This window comes from Rhipicephalus sanguineus, chromosome 10 (assembly GCF_013339695.2).
Source record: "Rhipicephalus sanguineus isolate Rsan-2018 chromosome 10, BIME_Rsan_1.4, whole genome shotgun sequence".
NCBI lineage: Eukaryota > Metazoa > Arthropoda > Arachnida > Ixodida > Ixodidae > Rhipicephalus > Rhipicephalus sanguineus.
In genome coordinates, this window is record NC_051185.1 from 137,321,484 (window position 1) to 137,344,136 (window position 22,653).

The window sequence follows — 22,653 nt, forward strand, 5'->3', positions numbered from 1 at the left end:
TGCTTTGGTATCGTTGAATATCGAATGTTTGATTCGATGGTACCGATGGATGTTATCCTAACGGGTCTCAAACATGTGTCACAAATTTTAGCTTGGCAGAGAAAGACGATCAGATGCGCGCTATTTTCATGATATACGTGATATGTGAAATCACAGTCACTGTTAATGTTTCCCTGTCGAATGTGGAGAAAAATATGTTAATAACCAAGAGCAGCCAACGCTGATCATTTTGCTTTCTAGCACGCTTTTTTTTATTCATGCAGTGTCAATAACGTCGTTAATTTTTGCGGAGCACGTAGCCGTAATGAACCTTTTGTGCATGCCGCGCATATATACCAGTTTTGCATCCGTGATGTGTTGCGGTAATGACTTCATATTGTAATGTTTATAAGTCTGGAGGCGTAGGTCTGAACATGCAGAGCAAATCGTTACATCGCCGTGCAGTTGGCAAGAATTAAATGAGCTCTGGCTTCGCGACCGCTCCCAACGGAGGCCAGAAAAATAGCCGTCGTTCGATATCGCCACACCGGAAACACATCTCGGGCAAATCTTGCACTTCCACTTACTTCAGCTATACCTTAGGTAACAGTTAAAAAGGTTTCGAGGCCAGAATGCAGAAACTCAACCATCGCAACTCATCTGCGCCGAGATTGGTCCTACCCAGTGCGGATCCCAGCCAGCGTTAGGCCTAGCGTACCGGCCGAGTCCGTCTACATGCCACCGGCGCTTCTTGGTTTAAGCACACGCAATTCCAACGTGTAAAAATTACTGTAAAGTATAGTCTGGACATTCGTTAACCTAAATAACCATTTTTTCTAGTGTACGGTGTCCACACAAGGAGCGATGACCATCGATGGTACGCGCTTTTAGCAACGAACGCAGGCTCATCAAAAGCAGCCGGCCACACTCGCCAGTACTTCTCTGACTCATACGTCAGAACACACACCTGTCAACTGGGACACTAAAGGCAAATATTAAGTCGACGTTGATTGCTGAAATAGCGGTCCAGAAACCTCGTAGCGCTGCTTTTGTGCCAAGGAAGTGCTTATTTTGAAATAAAATCACGTTTTTAGTGGTCCGCATCGCGTTAGCGCGCTTCAAATCTCCCGCCTGAAAATACGACTCTCATACGTCACTGCTGCCGTGCCCAACGTTTCCCGCTTTTACTGCGCGGCCGCCGACACTAGTAGCAGCCGAGCGGAAGTAGCGGGACCCACAGTAGCAACAACGGCGCTGCGGCAAAGACTTGCTCGGATGGGCACATTGAAAGCCGTCACCAAGTTGCAGTTGGTCTCGTAATACTCAGTACGAAAGTGCAGCGAGCACACACGCAGACTCTTTAGCACACTGGCGCAATGGCATGACACTAAGCCACTTCGAGCGTAAGGGTTCATTCCGCGGCACCCAGTGAAAAGACACACCGGTTTCCTTGCTGCAGCACTGGCGTTGTGCACCATTCGGGCATCCGGCAATATCACACGCATGCGGCATTTTGTCGAACTTTCTGTCAGAGCGACTTTCACGAGCGCGCAAAACACGCACGGCAGTACGCGATCCCGAAACTACCACTGAGACGGGCGAGGCACAGTTCGGCGAAAACGGAACCTTTGAACCAGGCGCGCCGTTCCCCATGGCAACGCCACGGAGGTTTTGTTTTCCATGAATCAAGCGGAAACGAACAAACAGCATTTTATTACGTCTTTTGATGCTCGGAATGTTCTTTTTTTACTGCTGCTAGTTTGATTACTAGTGATTTATTGTAGGCCGACTTCCCTACGTCATCGGGATCACTTCGAAAATGTCCCACTCGTGGCGCTCATCATGTGATACATTTAGCTTAATTTCTCGGTAAGTAGGGCACTGCTGTTGATAATATTGCCGTTTTAGAAGTTGTCATACATTGGGCTTTCACTCTGACATAAATTGTTATTTGCCTTTAGTGTCCCTTTAATGAACTAACACACCGGCATCATTTTTCAACGAATTGTATTTGTTTTTGCTGAGCGGTTTTATAGTTGTAGGTATCGATCGCTAGAACTGTAAATCAGTATATACAGACACGCCCGCCCCGCAGTAATATCGCTGCTCGCGCGAGAAAACTCCTCAGTATGAATTCGTGTAGGCGCGTGTTTATCGAACGAGACATCATAAAGCTTCTGTACATGTTGATCATTAGCAAGGGCGAGAAACGGCTATTAAAAATTGGCAGTAACAGCCGTCAGACTGTACCCTGCTCCTCGATCCATTTGATATTTTTCGAAGTCAAGACGGGAATTCTTAAACTAAGCGGTCTTCCCATTTTGGGCATTTCATTCGTTGCCGGCAACACTTTGTTTGTGTCTAATAAAGAAGCAAGCTAGATTTGGAAAGGAAGATCACGTCTTCGTTGAATACGCGGCATCAAAATATGAAACGAAACACTCTCTTACTGTATTGACTAGCCCTTTTACAGCGGCGTCGACATGTTTCAGCGTGGCGCAGTCGTAGAGTACTTGCTTGGAGATTGAGAGGTGGCGATGCGGGTTTTTAAAGACGATAGTCTTTCTTGGGGAACTTAAACGCAGAAATTTTGGTCTGTCTTTCTGTCTGTCTGTCCGTCTTTCTGTTTGTCGGCACGTCCCTCGATTCAGCCACTCGGCCAAAGTTGAACCACTTGCCCAAGGGCCAGCCGTCTTGAACTGGTACGGCTGTTCATACTTGTGAACGTTGTCGATCAAAAAGTAAATATCATGCATATCTGAGGTGCAACATCACTAGGTAAGTATTACGTGGCGTGTTCCTTTAATAGAAAATGCATACATACGTAATTTTATGGACCCTAGTTTCTTAAGCTGCGCTGAAAATGCATAGGAATGGAAGCTTGAGCGAGTTGGTATGCGTTCATCTTTGTTGAAACAGCGCTCACTAGACGACGTCGAAGTAAAAGAAGGCACAGGACAGGCAGCGCCTGTCCTGTGCCTTCTTTTACTTCGTCGTCGTCTAGTGAGCGCTGTTTCAACAAAGCTGAAAATGCGACTGCGCTGAAATTTGCCTTCCTCCGTGCCCTTCGCACGAGCTCATTGTTGTGTTTCGGTTTCGGTTCTGTATTGCACTGTACGAATGCCATGGGTTTTGAAAAACTTTAGTTTTGAGAAGGCCAAGAAGGTGAAAAAAAAAATATTTAAAAAATGAAAAAGCAGCGTTGTGGGCGGCCTTCAGGCTGCCTGTTGTGGGCGCCGCTCTGGCGTTCCTGTTTTACCCAGGCGACGTGTAAATAAAAGAGTGTGTGGAGAGTACTCGTTGAGTGCGGACGTTTCTCTGCTTCAGCGCTTCGCGCCAAACCGCGTTTTCGGGCTGGCTGGCGTCCCCGCCGGTCGCGTTGGTCACCGCCGGTCTTCGCCTGCTGCTGCGCCGGGACTACCAGCACGCAACACAGCACTCATGTTTCCCGACGTATTGCCAGATGGCGTCCATATCTCACACAGCGCCTCTTCTATCGTCTTTACACGACATTTGCAGCGAAGCACGCAGATACGCGGCCAATTTTTTTTCCTTTTTTTATTGCACTAATGCTTTCTATATGACTTTCTTTACTAATATATTGATGTAGGGCACGTAGGCACCGCCGTTTTAACGCTGTAGAGCCGTTTTGCGCTTGAGCGCCCAGCGCCTCCCAGTAAAACGCCGCTCCAGCGGCCCAGTATCCAGCGTGACGCTGGGCCCATAATCAGGCATGGCACTGGACGCTGGTACCCAGTGGCGCTGGGTTTTGCAATAGGGTCGGGACGATGCTTTTTCAGAGGAGGGCATTGCCGCGTGTCTTATGTTTCATGAGTTGAAGCTACACCCCCCAAGACTATCAGCAACGCTCAGCGCAAACCGCGCCACATTGTTCGCGAAGCTTCCCGATCATTGTAGATCGTTTCGTTAAGATTGCGCGCCGCACGCGAATGTTCCAGCTTTGTCGAGAGATAACGCCGCCACCAGCGATATCGCTGGAAAGTTCGATAGCGCCTGTACAAAAGCCGACACGCTTGACCGCTTGTCAGTTGATCGACGGTCGACGCTCTGTTCGACGCTATCAGTGTATTGTTGTGGTTTGACCTTCAGTTTCCCGGCCAAGTTCGGCCAAATAAACATGACAAGTTCGGCCAAATAAACAGTTTCATCTCGGACGTGCTGACTGCTGTCTTCGTCGACGTCACGACCACGTGACAATATGTAGGTACAAGAGAAAGCATCGGTAGCAAAGAGAAAGAGGAATGCTGCAATTATGAAGCACAGAGCTTTATGGGGATACAATAGGTACGAGGTGCTTCGAGGGCTGTGGAAGGGTGTGATGGTCCCGGGGCTTACATTTGGGAACTCAGTGGTGTGCATGAAGTCAGAGGTACAATCAGGAATGGATGTAAATCAAAGGATGGTGGGCCGCCGTGCGTTGGGCGCTCACGGGAAGATGACAAATGAGGCTGTAAAGGGAGATATGGGATGGACAGGCTTTGAAGTGAGGGAAGCTCAGAGCAAAATGAGATTCGAAGAGAGGCTGAGGAAAACGAAGTAGAGTAGATGGGCACAGAAGGTTTTCAGGTATTTGTATAGAAAAAGCGTTGACACGCAGTGGAGAAAAAGAACTAGGAGGCTCACCAGTAAATATACGGCTAGCAGTGCGGGCGATATGGCAACAAGGAGCATTAAGCGGAAGGTCAGAGAGGCGGAGAGGACTTATTGGATGACAGCGATGGAAAAGAAGCCGGCTCTGAGTAACTACCGAAAGGGAAAAAACGAAATAAGGAGGGAAAGGTTTTATGATAATTCAAGGGGAAGCGCTTTACTGTTTGAAGCAAGGTCGGGCTGCCTTAGAATGCGTAGTTATAAAGCGAGATTCAGTAACGAAGAAGAACAATGTACATGCTGCGGGGGAACTAAGGAAACGATGGAACATGTACTGATTGAATGTGGCGATATTCACCCAGGTATACGTGTGGGCACGAGTCTACAGGAAGCCTTGGGTTTTAGGGACAACAATGGAAAGCTGAACACGTCCGCGATAGAAATAAGTAAGAGACGGTTAGAGTATTGGTGGCAGAAAGGTAGAGATAAAGTACAAAAATAAATACTGGGGAAAAATAAGGTCATTCTGCCTTAAGAGGCAGAGAGATGGACCGTGAATTTATATTTTTTTGGTATAATAACATAGATTTAATCAATGTGGATAAGGTATTAGGCCAACATAAAACAAGGAAGGTTTTTTTTTCTTTTTTTTTTCTTCGAGATAGGTGGCAGACATGTCACCGCCCCGTTATAAAGGGGACGCTCATAGCATCCATCCATCCATCCAGAAAAAAGAAATAAAAGAATGAAAAAGAGAAAAAGAAAAAAAAAGATAACAAATGAAAAAAATAAAAAATTAAAAAAAAAATAAAAATGAAAAAAGTAAAAATAAGAAAAAAAGGAAAAAAAATAAGCAAAGCGGCGTATCGCTTTGATTACTGCTGGGCGAAACCACTGAAGATTTCACGGTTGTGGGGACCACGCCCACCGGCTATCTCGAGATAGCGGCACGTGCTGCGCAGAGGCGGTGCGCGTGGCCCAGCTGCGCGGCTTAAAAGGGGCAGCCTGCGCGCCGCCCAGGGGAGAGGTGCCTTGGCTGCCAGGAAGGACGTATGCTATGCTGCCACCCGCGCTTGCCGACTGCTGCTGCCGCCGATCATGGCCGCCGCCTCGTCGTCTCGTGTCCCTGGACCGACCCCGCCGTATGCAGCGTAGAGTTAAATAAATTATTGTTGTTTGTTGTGAGTTGAAGCCTCCGTCGTCCTTGCTTTAACTACGGACGGGACGCAGCAAGCCCAGTACCCACGCGGTGTAACCATGATTGCTTCAGGAGCTTCGCCAAAGCTCTTCATCATTCACCCGTGGATATGCTGTAATTTTTTTCAAACCAGTTTATAGATCTAGCGTGCCTCTGTGGGACAACACCTGATTGCCACGCAGAATGCTTGGATTCGATTCCTGCTGAGATCCTAATCTTTATTCTTTCCATTCGTCGGGTCGACGCTGCCGATGTCGGTTTCTCTTAACGCTCTCGCATTTAAATTACCAATGTCTGTTCTCGCCATTCCTGGGTCGATATAGACTGTCAATCACCTGTGGCGCATACCTGTAAACCGCGTCCCGTGGTAAACGGGTATGTGCCACACGTGTCTGGAGGAAAGAGTTTGACGACGTACGCGACAGAAGTTTTCAGGTTATTAGATGCGAAGTATCTTAAGGCCGAGCTCAATCCGGTGGTGGTGGTGGTGGTGGTGGTGTGCGGCGTGACCACCCTTACTGCGCATGCGCTTACCCTCTCCACACACCTCCTCTCCACTCCCCCTTACCATTCCCCATGTCCTCTACCCCTCTCCCCTCCCCCTCTCCACTCACCCTCTCCCCTCCCCCTCTCCACTCTCCCTCTCCACATTCCCTCTCCCATCCCCTCCCCCTCTCCACTTCCCCTCTCCCTCCCCCTCTCCCCTCCCCCTTTCCACTCTTCCTCTGAAACGCGGGCTAGACATGCCGAAATTCTCTCCTGCTCAACGCCGCGATGAGCTCGAGCGCATGCGCGTCCCCTCCCCTTCTCTCTTCTCTCCTACACTGCCCCCCTCTCGCCCGCCTGTCGACCGCGTTCCCCGCTTGCCCTGTGAGAATTAACGGCCAGGCTAGATGGAACATACGACGCGCGTAGCGTCCCTCTTCGCGTTCCGCGACGCGAGGTCGGTAGTATGCCCAACGAACGCCAACGGAACGCGATCGTGCAAGTGCTCCGGCTTCGCATCGCCTCATGGTCCGCATCGCCCGACAGTCATATTCGCCAAATCTTATCCTCCCATACCAATTTTGGTCTACACCAAGTTGAGAAGGCGATCATGAGAACACCGAGACGTACGCGGCTAGATAGATAGAAAAGGATCTATCTATCTATCTATCTATCTATCTATCTATCTATCTATCTATCTATCTATCTATCTATCTATCTATCTATCTATCTATCTATCTATCTATCTATCTATCTACGTCTGGGCGCTCTCCCGGTCGTCTCCATAGGTTATAATCAGGGGCGAGCCAGGGGGGGGGGGGTTTCAACCCCCCCCCGAAAATTTTCAGTTTTGCTTGCGTATATATACACGCACACATACAAACGCACGCACGAACGTACACAAAGTATGGTTGAACCCCCCCCCCCCCCCCGAAAAAAATTTCTGGCTACGCCCCTGGTTATAATATACCAAAATTTGCATAGCATAGGATGAGTGTATGACCAACACAATTCACTGGTGATGACCTGAATAACGCAAAATACATGTCGCGTACGTCATGCAACCCTTTCCCTCAGTCACGTGGGGCACATACCCGCATACCAGAGTTCATGTTATGCGGGTATTTGCCACAGATGATAACAAAGTCTCAACAGACGCAGTAACCGCGAATATACACATTGACACGGAAGGAAAGCGGTAATAATAGTAATTGTTGGGGTTTTACATCCAAAAACCACGATATGATTATGAGAGACTCCGTAAGTGAAGGGCTCCGGAAAATTGGGCCATGTGGTTTTCTTTAACGTGCACTGACATCGCGCACTACACGGGCCTCTAGCGTTTCGCCTCCATCGGAAAGGGAACACCGCGGCTGGGATCGAACCCGCGACCTTCGGGTCAGCAGCCGAGCACTCTAACCGCTACACAACAGCGACCAACGCAAGGAAAGTTAGGGAGCTGAAGACAGAGCACCCATAGAAGACGCTGGGCTACCAAGCACTCCTCCACGTGGTCCGCAATGTCGACCACGTGGATTAAGCAAAAACCGGGGTCAATGCTTCCTACAATACCTCTGCCGAGAGGAACATGTCCCTTGTGATTACCGGTGACTTCAGCATTGATTTATGAACACCAAACAACGCCTGGTTCTTAGACGGCCTGAAAGACGGCTTGGATGTGGACAGGGCACCACAAGACCTCGGCGCCACGTCCAGGACAGGAGGCATCATAGATTAATTTTTAGTAAAAGCCATCCGCGGTTTCCACCAGCTCTACTATGCCTCGCACTTCACTGCACTTAGACCGTTCGTAGCCACGATCACGAACGGATCCGCGAACAAGTCCTGTCCAGCTGCTGGTGCTCACTGGTCACGGTGATGATGACCTAATTCAAGAACTGCCAAGAACCCCCTTCAACACATGCACATGGGTTTCTTATACCTGCGTGTGTTCTCCGTCATAAGGGATAATTATAAGCATAACAATTCTAACGCAACTCTAACTGCAACTGTGACTGTAACGTACGTGCAGTGTGCCTGCGCGTGCCACTCGGCTGTGTATATATCTAGGGAAACTTTTCTGAATAAAGCTCAATTGCGAGTAGCGCCTGTCTTGTGCATTTGTGTTCTTCATTGTCCCATTGCAATTCTCGCTATCCTGTAATGAAGACTATAAGCACTACATATCAGCTTGCTGCATCTGGTGTTGGTAACATCTATGTTGCTGATGGCATCGTTACGCAACTGTAAACAACAGGTTATACTGCTACGTGTAGGCGGCCGGAATGCATATTGTGGACGCGCGTGTGCGCCCGACGAAGAGGACGAAGGTCGCTCGCTGCTCGAGCTCGGAGCGGGATTGGTCAGCGCGGCAACCGCTCTTGAAAATATATATTGTAAATAGCCTACCGTACAAGCGACTCGTCACTCGCGTAACAATATAACACATGTGTGACTCTTCAAAATATGTGTGTGCGCAGACCATTTGCACATTTCTCTAGCTTTATTCCGCAACGTTTCGCTCAATGTGAAAAATTGCGACACAGTCACCTTCCTGCTCTTGCTTCGCATAACATCGATTCCCACGGTACGTGGGATCTGCCGAAATTTTTCTACTACGACAATGACCAGCAGTGATCACTACTAGCGCAGTCAGATTTCTATTAAAAAAGGCGCCCTCCAAGATAATGACTGACTGACACTCGATGCCCACTTTTTTTTTTTTTATTGGCGCCAGTATGCCCTACGGCATAAGTTAAATAAAAGGAAAGAGTTCAGATTCGCTGATAAAGGCCAATCGTTACTTGAGCAGTTATTCAAAGCTATCAAAATGTTGAAACTTGGGACACCGACAATTAAATTCACAGACCAAATTCACAGTACTTCTCTTTCGTAGACGTTTTGGCTATTGTTCGGTCGGCATCACTAATATATCCAGAATCAGTATTCGCCCAAATATTCCCGCACAAATGCTTTTTGCGAAACAAGTTTTTCTGCTTATTGGTTCCGCGCATAAGCGGAACCTGACATTAGATTGACAGCGCTATATCCTTAACATGCATTCAGGCATTCACTGTGTCGCGCAAGCGCTCAAACTACACGGATTGTTTCCTATCCGTATGTGTGTTTCCTATCCGTAGCTTAGTAGTAGTAGTAGTAGTAGTAGTAGTAGTAGTAGTGTGTGTGTGTGTGTGTGTGTGTGTGTGTGTGTGTGTGTGTGTGTGTGTGTGTGTGTGTGTGTGTGTGTGTGTGTGTGTGTGTGTGTGTGTGTACCTTACTTAGTTGCAGAGCGCATAGACATACCACACACAAGGTTTTAACAGCGAAGCTGTTTAGCAAATCGTTCCTTGTGGGTCGATCGCAGAACGCTATCATCATCTTATCGGGCATGTGCCACTGTGCGGCTACCTGAGAACGAGTACAGCGAGAGAGAGAAAGAAAGAGAGGAACAAACAGAGATACGGAAGGAAAGTTATAAACATAGAGAACAATTCTTGCAGAAAAAAATCCTTTGGGAGGCGGGATTCGAACACGCGTACCCTCTTCTGAAGACGAGCGTCCTAATCACTCGGCTATCCGGGCACGCTAGTTGAGTGTAGCATAGCCCTGTATAGTATAGTGTAGCAAGGGGGTGGGAAAGGGAAGTGACCGTGAGGAGGAGGGAAAGCACGATATGATTATGGGAGAGGCCGTTGTGGAGGGCTCCGGAAAGTTCGACCGCCTGGGGTTCTTTAACTTGCACATAAATCCAAGTACACGGGCCTCAAGAATTTTCGACTTCATCGAAAAATGCAGCCGCTGCGGCCGGGATTCGATCCTGCGACCATCGGGTCAGCAGTGGAGCACCATAACCAGTAGACCACCGCCACCGATATGGAGAAAAATGCAGAAAAAGAGAGAGAGACAGAGAGAACATCAACGAAAGTGAGAGAAATAGGTAGAGAGAAAAAAGGTACAAAGAAAAAACAAGCGTCGCGTCGCCTAACGACCAGATACCGCACCACCTGGCCAAGCCGCGCATGCGCAGTAGCTAAGCCACGCCCACCAATGGAGACATCCCGCGCGACCTCCGCTCTATAGTGCACAGCCGGCTGCGTTCTCCTGAGGAATAAGCCGAGCATCTCGAAGCTAGACGTTCGGTCGACGGGCAGTACGAGCGTCGACGGGCGTGTGCTTTGCTGTGCGAAGCTTTTCGCGACTTTGTGCGAACTGCCTGCAATTTTTTTCTCGTCGCCATCAGTAGTTTCTTTATTCGTGTTTCTCCCGATAATTTATTGCTGACAAAAACCAATGGTTCTAAATTCCCCTTCAGGGATAATGGTAATTAAACTTCCGATCATGTCTTCCAAATGACTCACGTTTGCGCACCAACCCAACCTTTGAAATGCTAAGCATATCATAGCGAACCTTTGGCACTTTGAGCATTTCTATCTATCTATCTATCTATCTATCTATCTAGCCGCCTACATCTGGGTGCTCTCATGCTCGCCTCCTTAACTTGGTGTAACCCAAAATTCGCATGGGAGGGTAAGAGGATTTGACGAATATTACCGAGTCATACGAATAACGTGAAAATCCTGTCGCGTACGTCGTAAAACCCTTTCCTCCAGACACGTGTGGCACATACCCGTTTACCACGGGCCGCGGTGTACGGCTGTGCGCCACAGGTGATTGACAGTTTATATCTACCCAGGAACGGCGATAACATACATTGGTAATTAAATGCGAGAATGTTAAGAAAAACCGACATCGGTAGCGTTAACCCGACCAATGGAAAGAATAAAAATTAGGATCTCAGCAGGAATCGAACCCAAACATTCTGCGTGGCAATCAGGTATTTTACCACAGAGCCAGGCCAGGCCTATAAACTGGTTAGGAAAAACAGCCCATGCAGGCGTAATACTGGTGCAACGTCAACAGTGGTTGCGGTGCTGCCTATCTAATTTTACAAGAAAGCAATAAACACTACATATGCACTGCTTCAATACAGGCGTCATATCTGATTAACGTCTGTGGTTTCAGTCTTGACTCCGGTTTTATAGCAGTCTAAAAACATTCCATTTGTATTCCTGTGATTCAGCAAGCTATATGCATTGCTCGACCCCGGAGGAATACCTTAACGAAAGTTACGTATGGCATTCACATGATTGCACCATAAAGTGCACTTAGTTTCGATAATACTCACGTATGTACTCTAACGTGAGGGTTGACGTTACGTCGCAACCTAAGTTACCCTTTAAACGCCAGCGCTGTCGACGCGCCTGGTAAGCCCACGATGCGCGCACAGCTACTACACTTACAAAAACACGCCAATCCACCTCGTAACGCTCGGCTCAAAGCCATAAAATACAGCATAGAAGTACTCGCATAGAAGTACAGAAGTACAGCATAGAAGTACAGCATAGAAATACAGCATAGAAGTACGCATGGGATCAGGCGAATTTGTTTTAGGGGCGAAGCTTCTTATGCCGTGGGTCTGTCCATCCTCCGTCTGTTTATCCGCCTCGTGCGCTGCTGCTTTGAAACGGACAGGTGGCGCCATCTACGGCAAACGTGGCAAAACACAGATGTGCCGGTGGCGCCGGCTCACGGTTCACCACTGCAGACTAGGTTAATCACCATGGCGGACCGCAGATAAACGGTCGAAAAAGGCCACTTCTGTGTATTGTTGTGTTGGAGAGTGCCACAACAGCTATAAAAACACCGCAGGAAAGCTGCCAAAGGTGATATTCTACCGATTCCCCTGGAGGAAGTACGAAAATGACAGAAGAGGACAGTGGATCAGGGCTGTGCAACGAACAAGGTAAGCAGCCGTTCTCTTTGTTCCTCTCTGGTAGATTATTTTTATACGATATATTTCGTAATGTGATCAAATGTATTCCTTTCTTTTAGGCCGGAGAGGCAGCTGTGGCAGCCTGTGCGGGGCTGCCACAAACAAAAAGAGCTCCGCTGCGATGCACCCTTCTTATCTGCCAACGATGTTTCCGTCGTGCGGCGGAAGAAGCAACGGCGTTTAACCGCGAAAATAAACGAATTAAGGCTCGCGATCCTACATTTAGAGAGCACTGAAACACAACCACAAAAACGCCCAAACCTATTGACAATGCACGACCACAGCAAGGGTCCCACCAGCGCAACGCTGCGCTCGCAGCTCGTCGGCTCGGCTGAGCGCTCCGCGAACAGCCCTGCGCGCTGCTACGCTAACGAAAAAGCAATATGAAAAAGCAGAGAGAGGTTAACTAGCGACATTGCTGAGCGGTGGAAGCAAGAAGAGGTGTTGCATCGTCGGTGTGGCGTATTGTCGAGAGATGGCGCTAGTTTGTTTTTGCGCAACGAAATTGCAAACTTCATTCAAAATGCATGGGATCCTATGGGGGGTTGGGAGAGGGTACACCCGCCTTAGCCGAGCGGTGGCGCCACCATACCGATGCACGAGGCGGATAGCGTTGTAGTAGCCACCTCTAGCTCGTGAGAAGCGCGCGTTCTGGTATGCAGCAGAAGACGACGTTGACGAGTTAGACTCTCGTGCGTGTTCACCTGTGTGACATTCTTTCTTCTTTACTGAGCGCGTTCTGGTATCCAGTAGAAGAAGACGACGACGTTGACGAGTGACACTCTCGTGCGTGTTCGCCTGGTGGCGTTCTTTCTTCTTTACTACGTCTCGTGTTTTCAAGGACACCCGAAGACAACATTTCAGAAGTAACGCGCCATGAGGCTCCCTCTTGGCACGCTTTCTCTTTAGCTCGGAGTGGCCAGATGGAAGACAAGGCTGCGGAACGGAGGGCACGGAAGGCGGCGGTAGCGCGCGCTCGCAGACAGAATCCTGAGGTGAGAGCCCGCGAGGCCGAAGCTGCAAGTCGACGCCGCGAAGCAGATTCCGCCGTTCGAGCCCGCGAAGCCGAAGCTGCTCGAAAAGCTGCACGGCTGCGGCGCGAAGACCCCGCCGTTCGAGCCCGCGAGGCCGAAGCTGCACGGCTGCGGCGCGAATCGGATCTTCAAAATGTGAAGGACCGTGAAGCGGCGAGAAAGCGCGCGTACCGGCAGGCAGAGCCCGAGGCTGTGCGAGAACGTGGTGGCTGCAAAACGCATCAGGCGGGCTCTGCCTGAAGGCGCCGACGCGCGCTTCCAGCGGGGACTTCCTTGATAACAGTTTCGGCTATAGTTGCGGTGTGTGCAACAGATTGTGGTTCTCAAACAATCTAGTCACAATATCTTCCATCAAGAAGGACCACGCTCGCGCCAATGCCATCGCCGTACTTCAGCGCGAGTTCGCTTCGCCCCACTCATCATCATTCACCACGTGGATATGCTGTGATTTTCTTTCTCGCGAATTTATATCATCGGGAGGCTCATCAGTTAGAAATTAGCCTGCGTGTATACAAACTCTTGCAGCCTGATTGCCAATCGTAATCTCACTTTTTCGCCGGGCTGCCTAACATTAGCTTTGTTTTGTGCATGTTACTCTTTCATCCTACTTTAAGCCTTCGTTCCTGTATATTTCCAATTATTTTTTACTGTGTGTCACCGTCACTGCTCAAAGGCCCTATATCGTCTGCAAAGTGCAAGTAGCTGAGATATTCTCCTTTAATCCTTATTCGTATTTTTGCCCATTCTTGTTCTTTAAATATTTATTGTGAACGTGCCGTGAATAACATTCAAGAGAATGTACTTGCTCGCCTGAGCCCATTCTCGGCCAGGATTTTTCTGCTTATGTCGCGGAGGAACACGGCGCCTGTGTAATCACTTTAGATTTTGGATATGGCATCTAGGGATGTTTAGGTATTCTTTCATTGCATAATTATTCCAGGACTGCTGCTGTATCTACCATATCGGAAGTCTTTGTATATACTATGACATTCACCGGACTTTTGAATCATTTTATTGATTACAGGAAGGTAATAAATCACCCGTATGTGACCTGATCAGCACTATATAAATATATGTATGTCCAAAGCCGGGCCCACGGCCGAAACGTCAAATAAAGCTTCATATTTCACTTGTGCGTCAACACCTGATTTTCTCTCTCTCTCCAATATATATATAGGAAAATGATTTACGCTTCAAAAACTGTTCATTTGTCGACGTTTCGATCAGAGACCCATCTTGATGCAGATCGGATCGGTCTCCGATCGAAACGTCGACAAATAAACAGTTTTTTAGAAGCGTATACCTTTTTTCTATTTATTCTACGGCAACCGAAGACACTCTACATAATGTACGTTATATTATATATGTACATAGATATTGTGAAAAACTTCGTACTACAATATAGAAAACAAAACAAATATTTATTGTACCCTAACAGTTTCGGCTGGCGCTGCAGCCTTCTTCGGAGGAAGATATATATATATATATATATATATATATATATATATATATATATATTGTAGCGAAGCGTTGGAAGTTTGTAATGGGTCGCCCTCTCGAGCGCTTTCTAGTGGGTCGTCCCCTTCGGCTCTTCGCGGACAGCACGCTCCTCGCGCTCGGAGTCCGCGCTCTGTCTTGACTGTCGCCGTTGTGCTTCGTCGACTAGTGCCGTCAATAAACGCCTTTATAATTTGGTGGAGAGTGCTGCGCCGTCCAACCAGCTTCGGCCCGTTCGATGCCCCTGGCGCTTCGATCCCGTACCGTGCCCTCTACCATGCCTCAAGACGCCGCCCAGCAAACGCTTCCCCCTGTACCGACACCTCCGACTGTGACGCGGAGACTGAGAGTGACGATGGAGAGCGACCTGTAGCCACGACCCGCCGGAAGCAGCTGAAAGGCAAGAAGGAGGAGGTCACGTCGCGTCCGGCGGGCAAAAAAGGCACCCTCTGCGACGCAAACAAAGACGCGGCACGGGATGAAGGCGTTTATTGACGGCACTAGTCGACGAAGCACAACGGCGACAGTCAAGACAGAGCGCGGACTCCGAGCGCGAGGAGCGTGCTGTCCGCGAAGAGCCGAAGGGGACGACCCACTAGAAAGCGCTCGAGAGGGCGACCCATTACAAACTTCCAACGCTTCGCTACAATATATATATATATATATATATATATATATATATATATATATATATATATATATATATATGAATAAAAAAAGACACACGTCGAAAAACAGAACCATTCTGTTTTTCGACGTGTGTCTTCTTTTTCATTCATATGAATTACCCGCGTTGAAGACGTTATTCCCTGCATATATATATATATATATATATATATATATATATATATATATATATATATATATATATATATATATATATATATAATATATATATATATATATACGATCGGTGACACGATCAGGGCTCATACGAATTTCGGGGTGATACGAATTTTTCTTTCGTCCCGGACAAGGCCCATTGGCCTGCAATGTAATGGCGTATGGTTGTTTCTAAGATTTTGACCCCACCACGTCTCATACGAACGTACGCCACCGCGCAGGTACGAAGAGGTGCTGCCCGCGCTGTCGCGGAAAACGCGCCAAGCACGTGCGGGCGCAGAAACGCAAGCGCGGGCATGCGCGCCGCGCCGCCAATTCGTCAGAATCACGGTATAAGAAAAATACTTGTCTTACACTGTGATAAGAATAAACTTTCAGTGACGCGTCGTAGCCTCCGAGATTGTGTGCGCGAATATTGGAGGCCCTAATGCGCCTCCGTGTGCCTTCGCGTTTATATTACAAGCCATTTCATCTGTGCAAGAGATGTGCTTGTGCACCAGAACCCCTATGAAAGGTGGACGAGGACCGAAAGAAGGAAAGGACGGTCTTGGCGAAGGAGTTGGGCCTCACAACGTCCACATGCACGACTGTTGGGGGCGCACTTGTGCGGGCACGTCAGTAAATCTCTCGAAAAACATCCCCGACACCACCGCGATAAGAAAATAATAACGTAGGACCGCTGTTGTGAAATTTTCTGGCCTTCATCTATCGCGCCAAAGCGCTCCTTCAGTCACTTTCGCCGCAGTACTTTACTGTCATGTGAAAAAGAATACTGAGATTTGGAAGGGGCTACTAGCTGTCGCGGGTCACAGCACACCTGGTTCAATAATTCCACGCGCGCGCACGGGCCATATATTTCCGAGTGCAGGTATGATTTTTGACGTCTAAAAACTTCACTGGCAATCATTCAGAGCTGTTCGTGACTTTGCTGCGGCCTTGAAAAAGAATAAATGGAAATGTACGCCAGCTGTCTTTTGTTGCATGCTAATTATTCATACATTCTGGTGATACGAATTTCGGATTATACGAATATTTTTAGTGATCCCGCGAGATTCGTATCACCGAGGTTTTACTGTATATTGGTCATTCTATATTAAGTATGACAGGTAAGTTTTCAACCATCTCTGATCATGTCGATAAAATCGTGCTAGTCTATGTGAACGTGAGAAGCAGTTATTGAGGCATTATATTTCGATAAAGAACTTTGTGTTGCCTAAAAGGCGCCTCGGACTTTGGGCACGGAAGTGAAACCGTGCCGTACTGAATAATTTACATAAAATTGCTGGTTCGAGCAATTACTACGAAACCATTTCTTCGTTATTAATTGCGAAGCATTTCTTAGCAAACTTCAGGCACTTTGGGCGTTTCTATCTATCTATCTATCTATCTATCTATCTATCTATCTATCTATCTATCTATCTATCTATCTATCTATCTATCTATCTATCTATCTATCTATCTATCTATCTATCTATCTATCTATCTATCTATCTATCTATCTATCTATCTATCTATCTATCTATCTATCTATCTATCTATCTATCTATCTATCTATCTATCTATCTATCTATCTATCTATCTATCTATCTATCTATCTATCTATCTATCTATCTATCGCGAGGTGGCCCTCTCTGCCTAATAATAACGTCAGAAATGGCAGAGAGGGCCACCTCGCGATACACTGCCGGGATTGTCATTGCGTTCCGGACTTTAGCGCCTGCGCGGTAGTCGTCCAAAGTCCTGATAAATCAGTAAGACTAATTATTGAGGCTAAGAAAATAATCGAATCAGGTGATCTATGCGTCAGCGTTGCCTCTATTTCATTATCGCCAAAAGAGTTACGCTACTTGAATGCGACTGCGCATTGAGGCACGATGACGGCGCGCGTGGTGTATAAATATGTTCTGTGCTCTTTCGAAATAAATCTATCTTGGAAGTGGCGCTCCGTGTGTGTGTTCCTGTTCTTCGTCCGTGTCTTATTCGCGCCTTTAAACCAACAAGCCCAGTCTGCCATTCTTACAGGGAGGGGGGGGGGGGGGTCCGCGGAGAGCCATTTAAATTAAAGCCATGCTTGAGAACCGTTGTTTTAAAGGAACTAGATTAATTGAAGCCTTAATTTCTGTTATACTTGATGTTCGCAGGTAGTTTTTGGTGAGAAATCGACCTGCTTTACTATGCAGAGATCTCAATTTATGAATGAGGTAGGCCTGATGCGGGTTGCAGATTAGTGATGCGTATTCGATTTTCGAACGTACCAAAGTGGTGTAAGCGAGCAGTTTAGTGGCGGTATTCGCTAAAGTTAAGTTTCGGCGAACGAAGTCAAGTCTTCTAGATGTTTTGTTAACCATGGCGTCCATATGGGTGTTCCATGTCAAATCAGATGACAAAAGCACAACAAACTGCTTGATGGAGCACGGTTAGGCTACAGACAGTGTCAAATATGTAGCTGGATAACATAGGGTTAGTAAATCGAATGGATTTGGTCTTGTTTAATTTCAACTGTCGAGCAGCGCTTATGGCTGGTGCATCAACCTCTGTCTAGGAAAGTTCCCGTTTGTAAAGAAAACTGTCTTTTTCATGAAACTCAAATAAAAGGCGAGAGCTACGGGGCGCATCACATCACTCTTTGTTCGACTGCAGTTGCACTTATAAACAATTTTCCACAACTTCATGGGTAATGATTTTTGGTTTCTAATTCATGACGTAAGAGTGGGCTCGCGTTCTCATTTTCATGAACTATCGTCAGTAGTATTACGCTTCTGCTCAAGATTAAGCATAGAGTGACGGATGCACGTATCTGAGGAGGCCCGGGTCACCGCTTGCGCCGGATTCCAGCTTGTGCTGCAAGCCAGTATCCCTTTCATGGCTAAGAGCTAAGTCTTTCCAGTTGTTTTCGATTAGCGGAGGCATGCGTGATAAAATGTTTCTGTCAGAGCCTGTCCATGGAGCCTGTCCATGGAAGTGCGTCACCCGGTCGTACAACGCGCGACCGGGTCGCGCGGGTAACCGTCGCGGAGAGTATTGAGGCACACTTTACAGAAGATTTACACTACTGCGTCAACCTGTTCACATCTATGGCGTGATCGGCACTTCCCATTAGGACTGTAATTTTCCGCCTGTAATGTGCAACTATAAAACTCATTACGTACGCCCTGAGTACGTTAATACCTGCTGGCTGAAGTGTATTGAACTTGTGAATAATACCAGCAGGTATACCAGCAATACGTTAATACCGTTAATAACGTTAATACCGTAATACGTTAATACCGTTAATAACGTTAATGCCAGCAGGTGTTAACGTTTCCAAGGGGGCTCATGAATCTATTCGGCATAATACATACACAACGAAAACCAATTAGAGTTAAACCCTTCTAGGAATTTCGAACCTACTATTGTTAAAATGTCACGTGCTTCCACTGACAATAATTCAGCATAACGTATACCCTCCTCTCTCCTCCCCTCACCGTTTTTTGTTCGTTTTTTTCTTTCTTTTTTTCCCGCCTTCCTTATGACTCACCCAGCTCGTCACGGTGGCCACTCCCCCCTCCACCACACCTTCTCTCTTCTGGTGGAGAGGGCACGAAACATATACGCGCGATACCTAAGGAAATCAGTTCCAGCCTTGAAGAAGACAAGTCCACTTGTCGAAACGTTGGCTCGAGCACCCACCCCTTGTTTACGGATTTTTATTGCGATAGCAATTATATGGACAGTCTCGGCTGGAAAATGTCCGTCCCCGTCGCCGTCATGCACCGTATATGTATAAGTATGTATATATATATAAAAGCCCCAAAGAAAAATAATTCAGAAAAATGCTTCCGAAGCGCGGAATCGAACCAGGGACCTCTTGCTCCGCAGCGAGTGGCACTATCCACTACGCCACGAAACGCAGATCCTCCACGTAGCTAACGGCGAGCGTTATATACATACCCTTTACCGCTGGACGGACTCAGAGACGGCAGGCGATAATAAGCGTTTCTTCATTACCAGCGAGATGGCGCTAGCAGCACGACGGGCGCATTTAAAAGTCATCGTCGAGCTCGCTCGCTTCTTATATTTGCGCAGCGAGAATATTGCCCTTCCGTTGTCTGCTCGCGCGGTTTTCTCGCGGTGAGGGGAAGAGGAATGTTTCACGCTTTCACCGTGATGTCCGCGCTCATGTTACCGAGTGTACGAAAGTCACTCGAGCTGAAGGGACGCCGCTAAACGAACAAACAGAAGATGAGCGCGAACTATCAAGTGTCACAGCTGGACAGTTGAAGCACGCTAGTTTCCTTCGCTGCTTCGGCCGCCTTTGCAACAGGAACGCTGTTCAAACTGAGAGTATCCATTGGCGAGCCTCACTTCGTATAGCATTAATTTCTTGCTATCGCATTCATTGCTTCGCCCTTGTTTCATTTAGACGCCTATACTTAGCCTATCATATTCTCGACGTAAATATCTTTACACTGACTCTACGGCTCATAAGATATCGCAGAAATCTTTCACAGAGCGGAGCAAACGTCGTGGCGTCCAACTTTCTTGTAGTAAGTGAACGAGCGCAGTGCGTCCTGTGCTTTGTTCGTATTGGTTCCTGACTCACTTTTACTTATAAACGTTGTTACGTGTTCGTTATACACTCGGTGTTAGGCAGAAGACTTGGAGCACGATTGAAATCAGGAGTAAAAGACGATTCAAATAATATACACACTTGATTGCTTAATCCATGGGCTGAGCGAAATGTTTCACCGTTGTCCGACACGGGAGAACCAGATGCCATGTGGATCTCGATGTCCGGCCACTCCATACTGGCATAGCGAGTGCTCACGAAGCCTAATCCCTCCACGCCACCTAGCAGCGTCAACGGCCCTGCAAACGCAAACACCACATCAGTGCTTGCGATGAATATGCAAAGAAACGTGACACATGATCAGTTGCTTGAGAGGATTTCCCTTCAATGTGCAACACAGGCAGCGTCTGAGACTGAAATAGATGGCAGTCCATATTTAAATCAACAGCGCTGCCCCCACCTATTTCCCCGTCGCCCGCTGTGGATTTAGGCAGGAGCGTCGAAAACTTAATAAATTCGCAGGAGCGAGTGCACTGGCGCAATGTTAGTCTGAATTCAAATTCACTCATTGTGGTGTATGTTCTGTATATAGAACAGATAATGTCTTTAAATATTCTATTATATAAAGCGACAAATTTGAAAAGTACGGTTGAAAATTACTTCATGCACCCCGACAACATTTCGTCACAACGCTAATATCAGTGGTAGCGCTCACGTGGCTCGTTCTCCGGCACGGTGGCTCAGAGTGGTCAATCGGCAACAAGACATGGTTGGCCAGAAGTATTGGTCGCAAGCCACATTATTATCATCATCGAAAACATTCGACAGGGCAAAGGGGATATGCAATTTCGAGATAAGCCGCTGTACATTATGCACGAACACCTAGGACACACGAAGGCTCTACCATTCAGCCTCCGCTGAATTAAAATCCGTGGCGTGTATCAGCGACAACGCTGTATTGTCGCCGGCAGCCTGCACGCTGGTGATCTTCGGGTAGGCCATCGAAATCATCGCTTGTCGCTTTACTTTGAAGCGGCAGTACACGGCACATCAGGAGTGACCACCGATACTCACTAGCCGAAATATCTGGTTATCGTGGTTTTCGCCAGACCTTATATATTAAGGCGAAAGCCTCAGATGCCTCATGAAACGCGAAAATGGACGGTCGTCACGGGTCGGCGTCTACCGCCGACGGCGCCAGCACGAATGATGCTAAAGCTAACCTCGTCATGACTTCATAGATCGACAAAATTTGTGACATCATTATGACGTCATGTGACGTACCATCGCATGATGCTGTCATCAGATGACATCGTAGCCGACGTCAGTAGATCTAGTAACGTTGATCGAAGCTTTGTCAGAGGTGTGCCGATCGTGGAGGCAGTGCAAAATTATGTGAGGTGCCTCCGTTGCCGGAGGCATTCTTTATTTTGAGGTATGAAAAGAATAACGCCTCAGCCCGCACCATAAGAATATAGCAGGCAAATGCCAATTAGAAAAGAAAAATGAACAGGGCAAAGCCAAGTTAAATTTTGACGGGGAAAGAGAAGGGGACCCCCACCCCAGTAAGCCGGACAAAAAAAATCTACTGTTCATTGTTTACAATGGTATTCTTGCTGCTAACATATTTCACACAGTTTAATCTTCCGCTGCTTAATCCTCGAAAGTGGTAGCTTAGAAATGGAGGCAACTGCTTGTAATTCTGAAGTGCTTGAGCAACGTTTCCGGAGGCACTGGAAGACCACGTTAGGTGCAGAAAACTTTCGAAGGGCGGGTTCAAAGCAACTGACTGAGAAAAAAAGAAACATGGCTGATCCCCCTTTCACGGGAATCGGTATGAGAAGAAAGTGAAACGTGTCTTCACGGGGGTAGTTGAGCATTTTTTGTGCATTGTTTCGCCACAAGGGCGAAGGAATGAGTGCTATAGCAACAAATTGTAGTGTCACGCGAAGAACGGCAAGCAGCTCGAAACTTGTAGCGCGCTCTAAAGTAGAAAGGATGCACCAAAAGAGCATACACAGGACGAGCGCGAAATGACAATTCTTACTTCTTTCTGTGTGAACAGCGCGCTCCTTTCGAAAATACGGCTTCTGCAGCGAGCGAAGTCACCTTCGTGCGATTTGTAATGCCAACAAAAACTTGCGGTGAAAGCACACGACGTGCAGACCGCCCCCATCACGAGATAAGCGTGCTCGCACGAGACACACCCCCTGTATAGGCGCGCTCGCATCGCAACACGCGGGGCGCCGACTTTTAAAGCGCGGCCTCCGCGAACTTCGCGCCATCTCGCTAGTGATAACAAGAACACACTGAAGCCACCGAGCTCCGAGTACCGCCAACGGTAAATGGTGTAAATAAATAGCTCGCCGTTAGTAAGCTGAAGAATGTACGCTCTGTGGCCTAGTGGCTTCGCGCCGCGCGTTCGATTCCCGGCAACGGAACTTTTTCTTCTAGTTTTTTTTCTTTGCCATCTGTTAGTATATAATTTACAACGTCATATCCGTGACGGAAATACGTCAGTGGAGCCATGGTGCACCCCGGCATGAAACACTTTCGTGTTAAAAGAAGATTGCTTTTGCCTTCTAGTCAGGGTGTCGGAACGAAATGTTTTTCGTTTCGCTTT

At 47.6% G+C, this 22,653-nt stretch overlaps 1 protein-coding gene across 1 annotated transcript in view; it reads right to left on the reverse strand.

Moving 5' to 3' along the window:
* Positions 1 to 22,653, reverse strand: part of LOC119372487 (glucose dehydrogenase [FAD, quinone]) — a 551,903-nt gene that overhangs the window by 138,950 nt on the left and 390,300 nt on the right. The window contains exon 8 of the mRNA XM_037642957.2: positions 20,172 to 20,329. Within this exon, the coding sequence (XP_037498885.1) occupies positions 20,172 to 20,329 (158 nt within the window). The remainder of the gene's footprint in view (positions 1 to 20,171; positions 20,330 to 22,653) is intronic.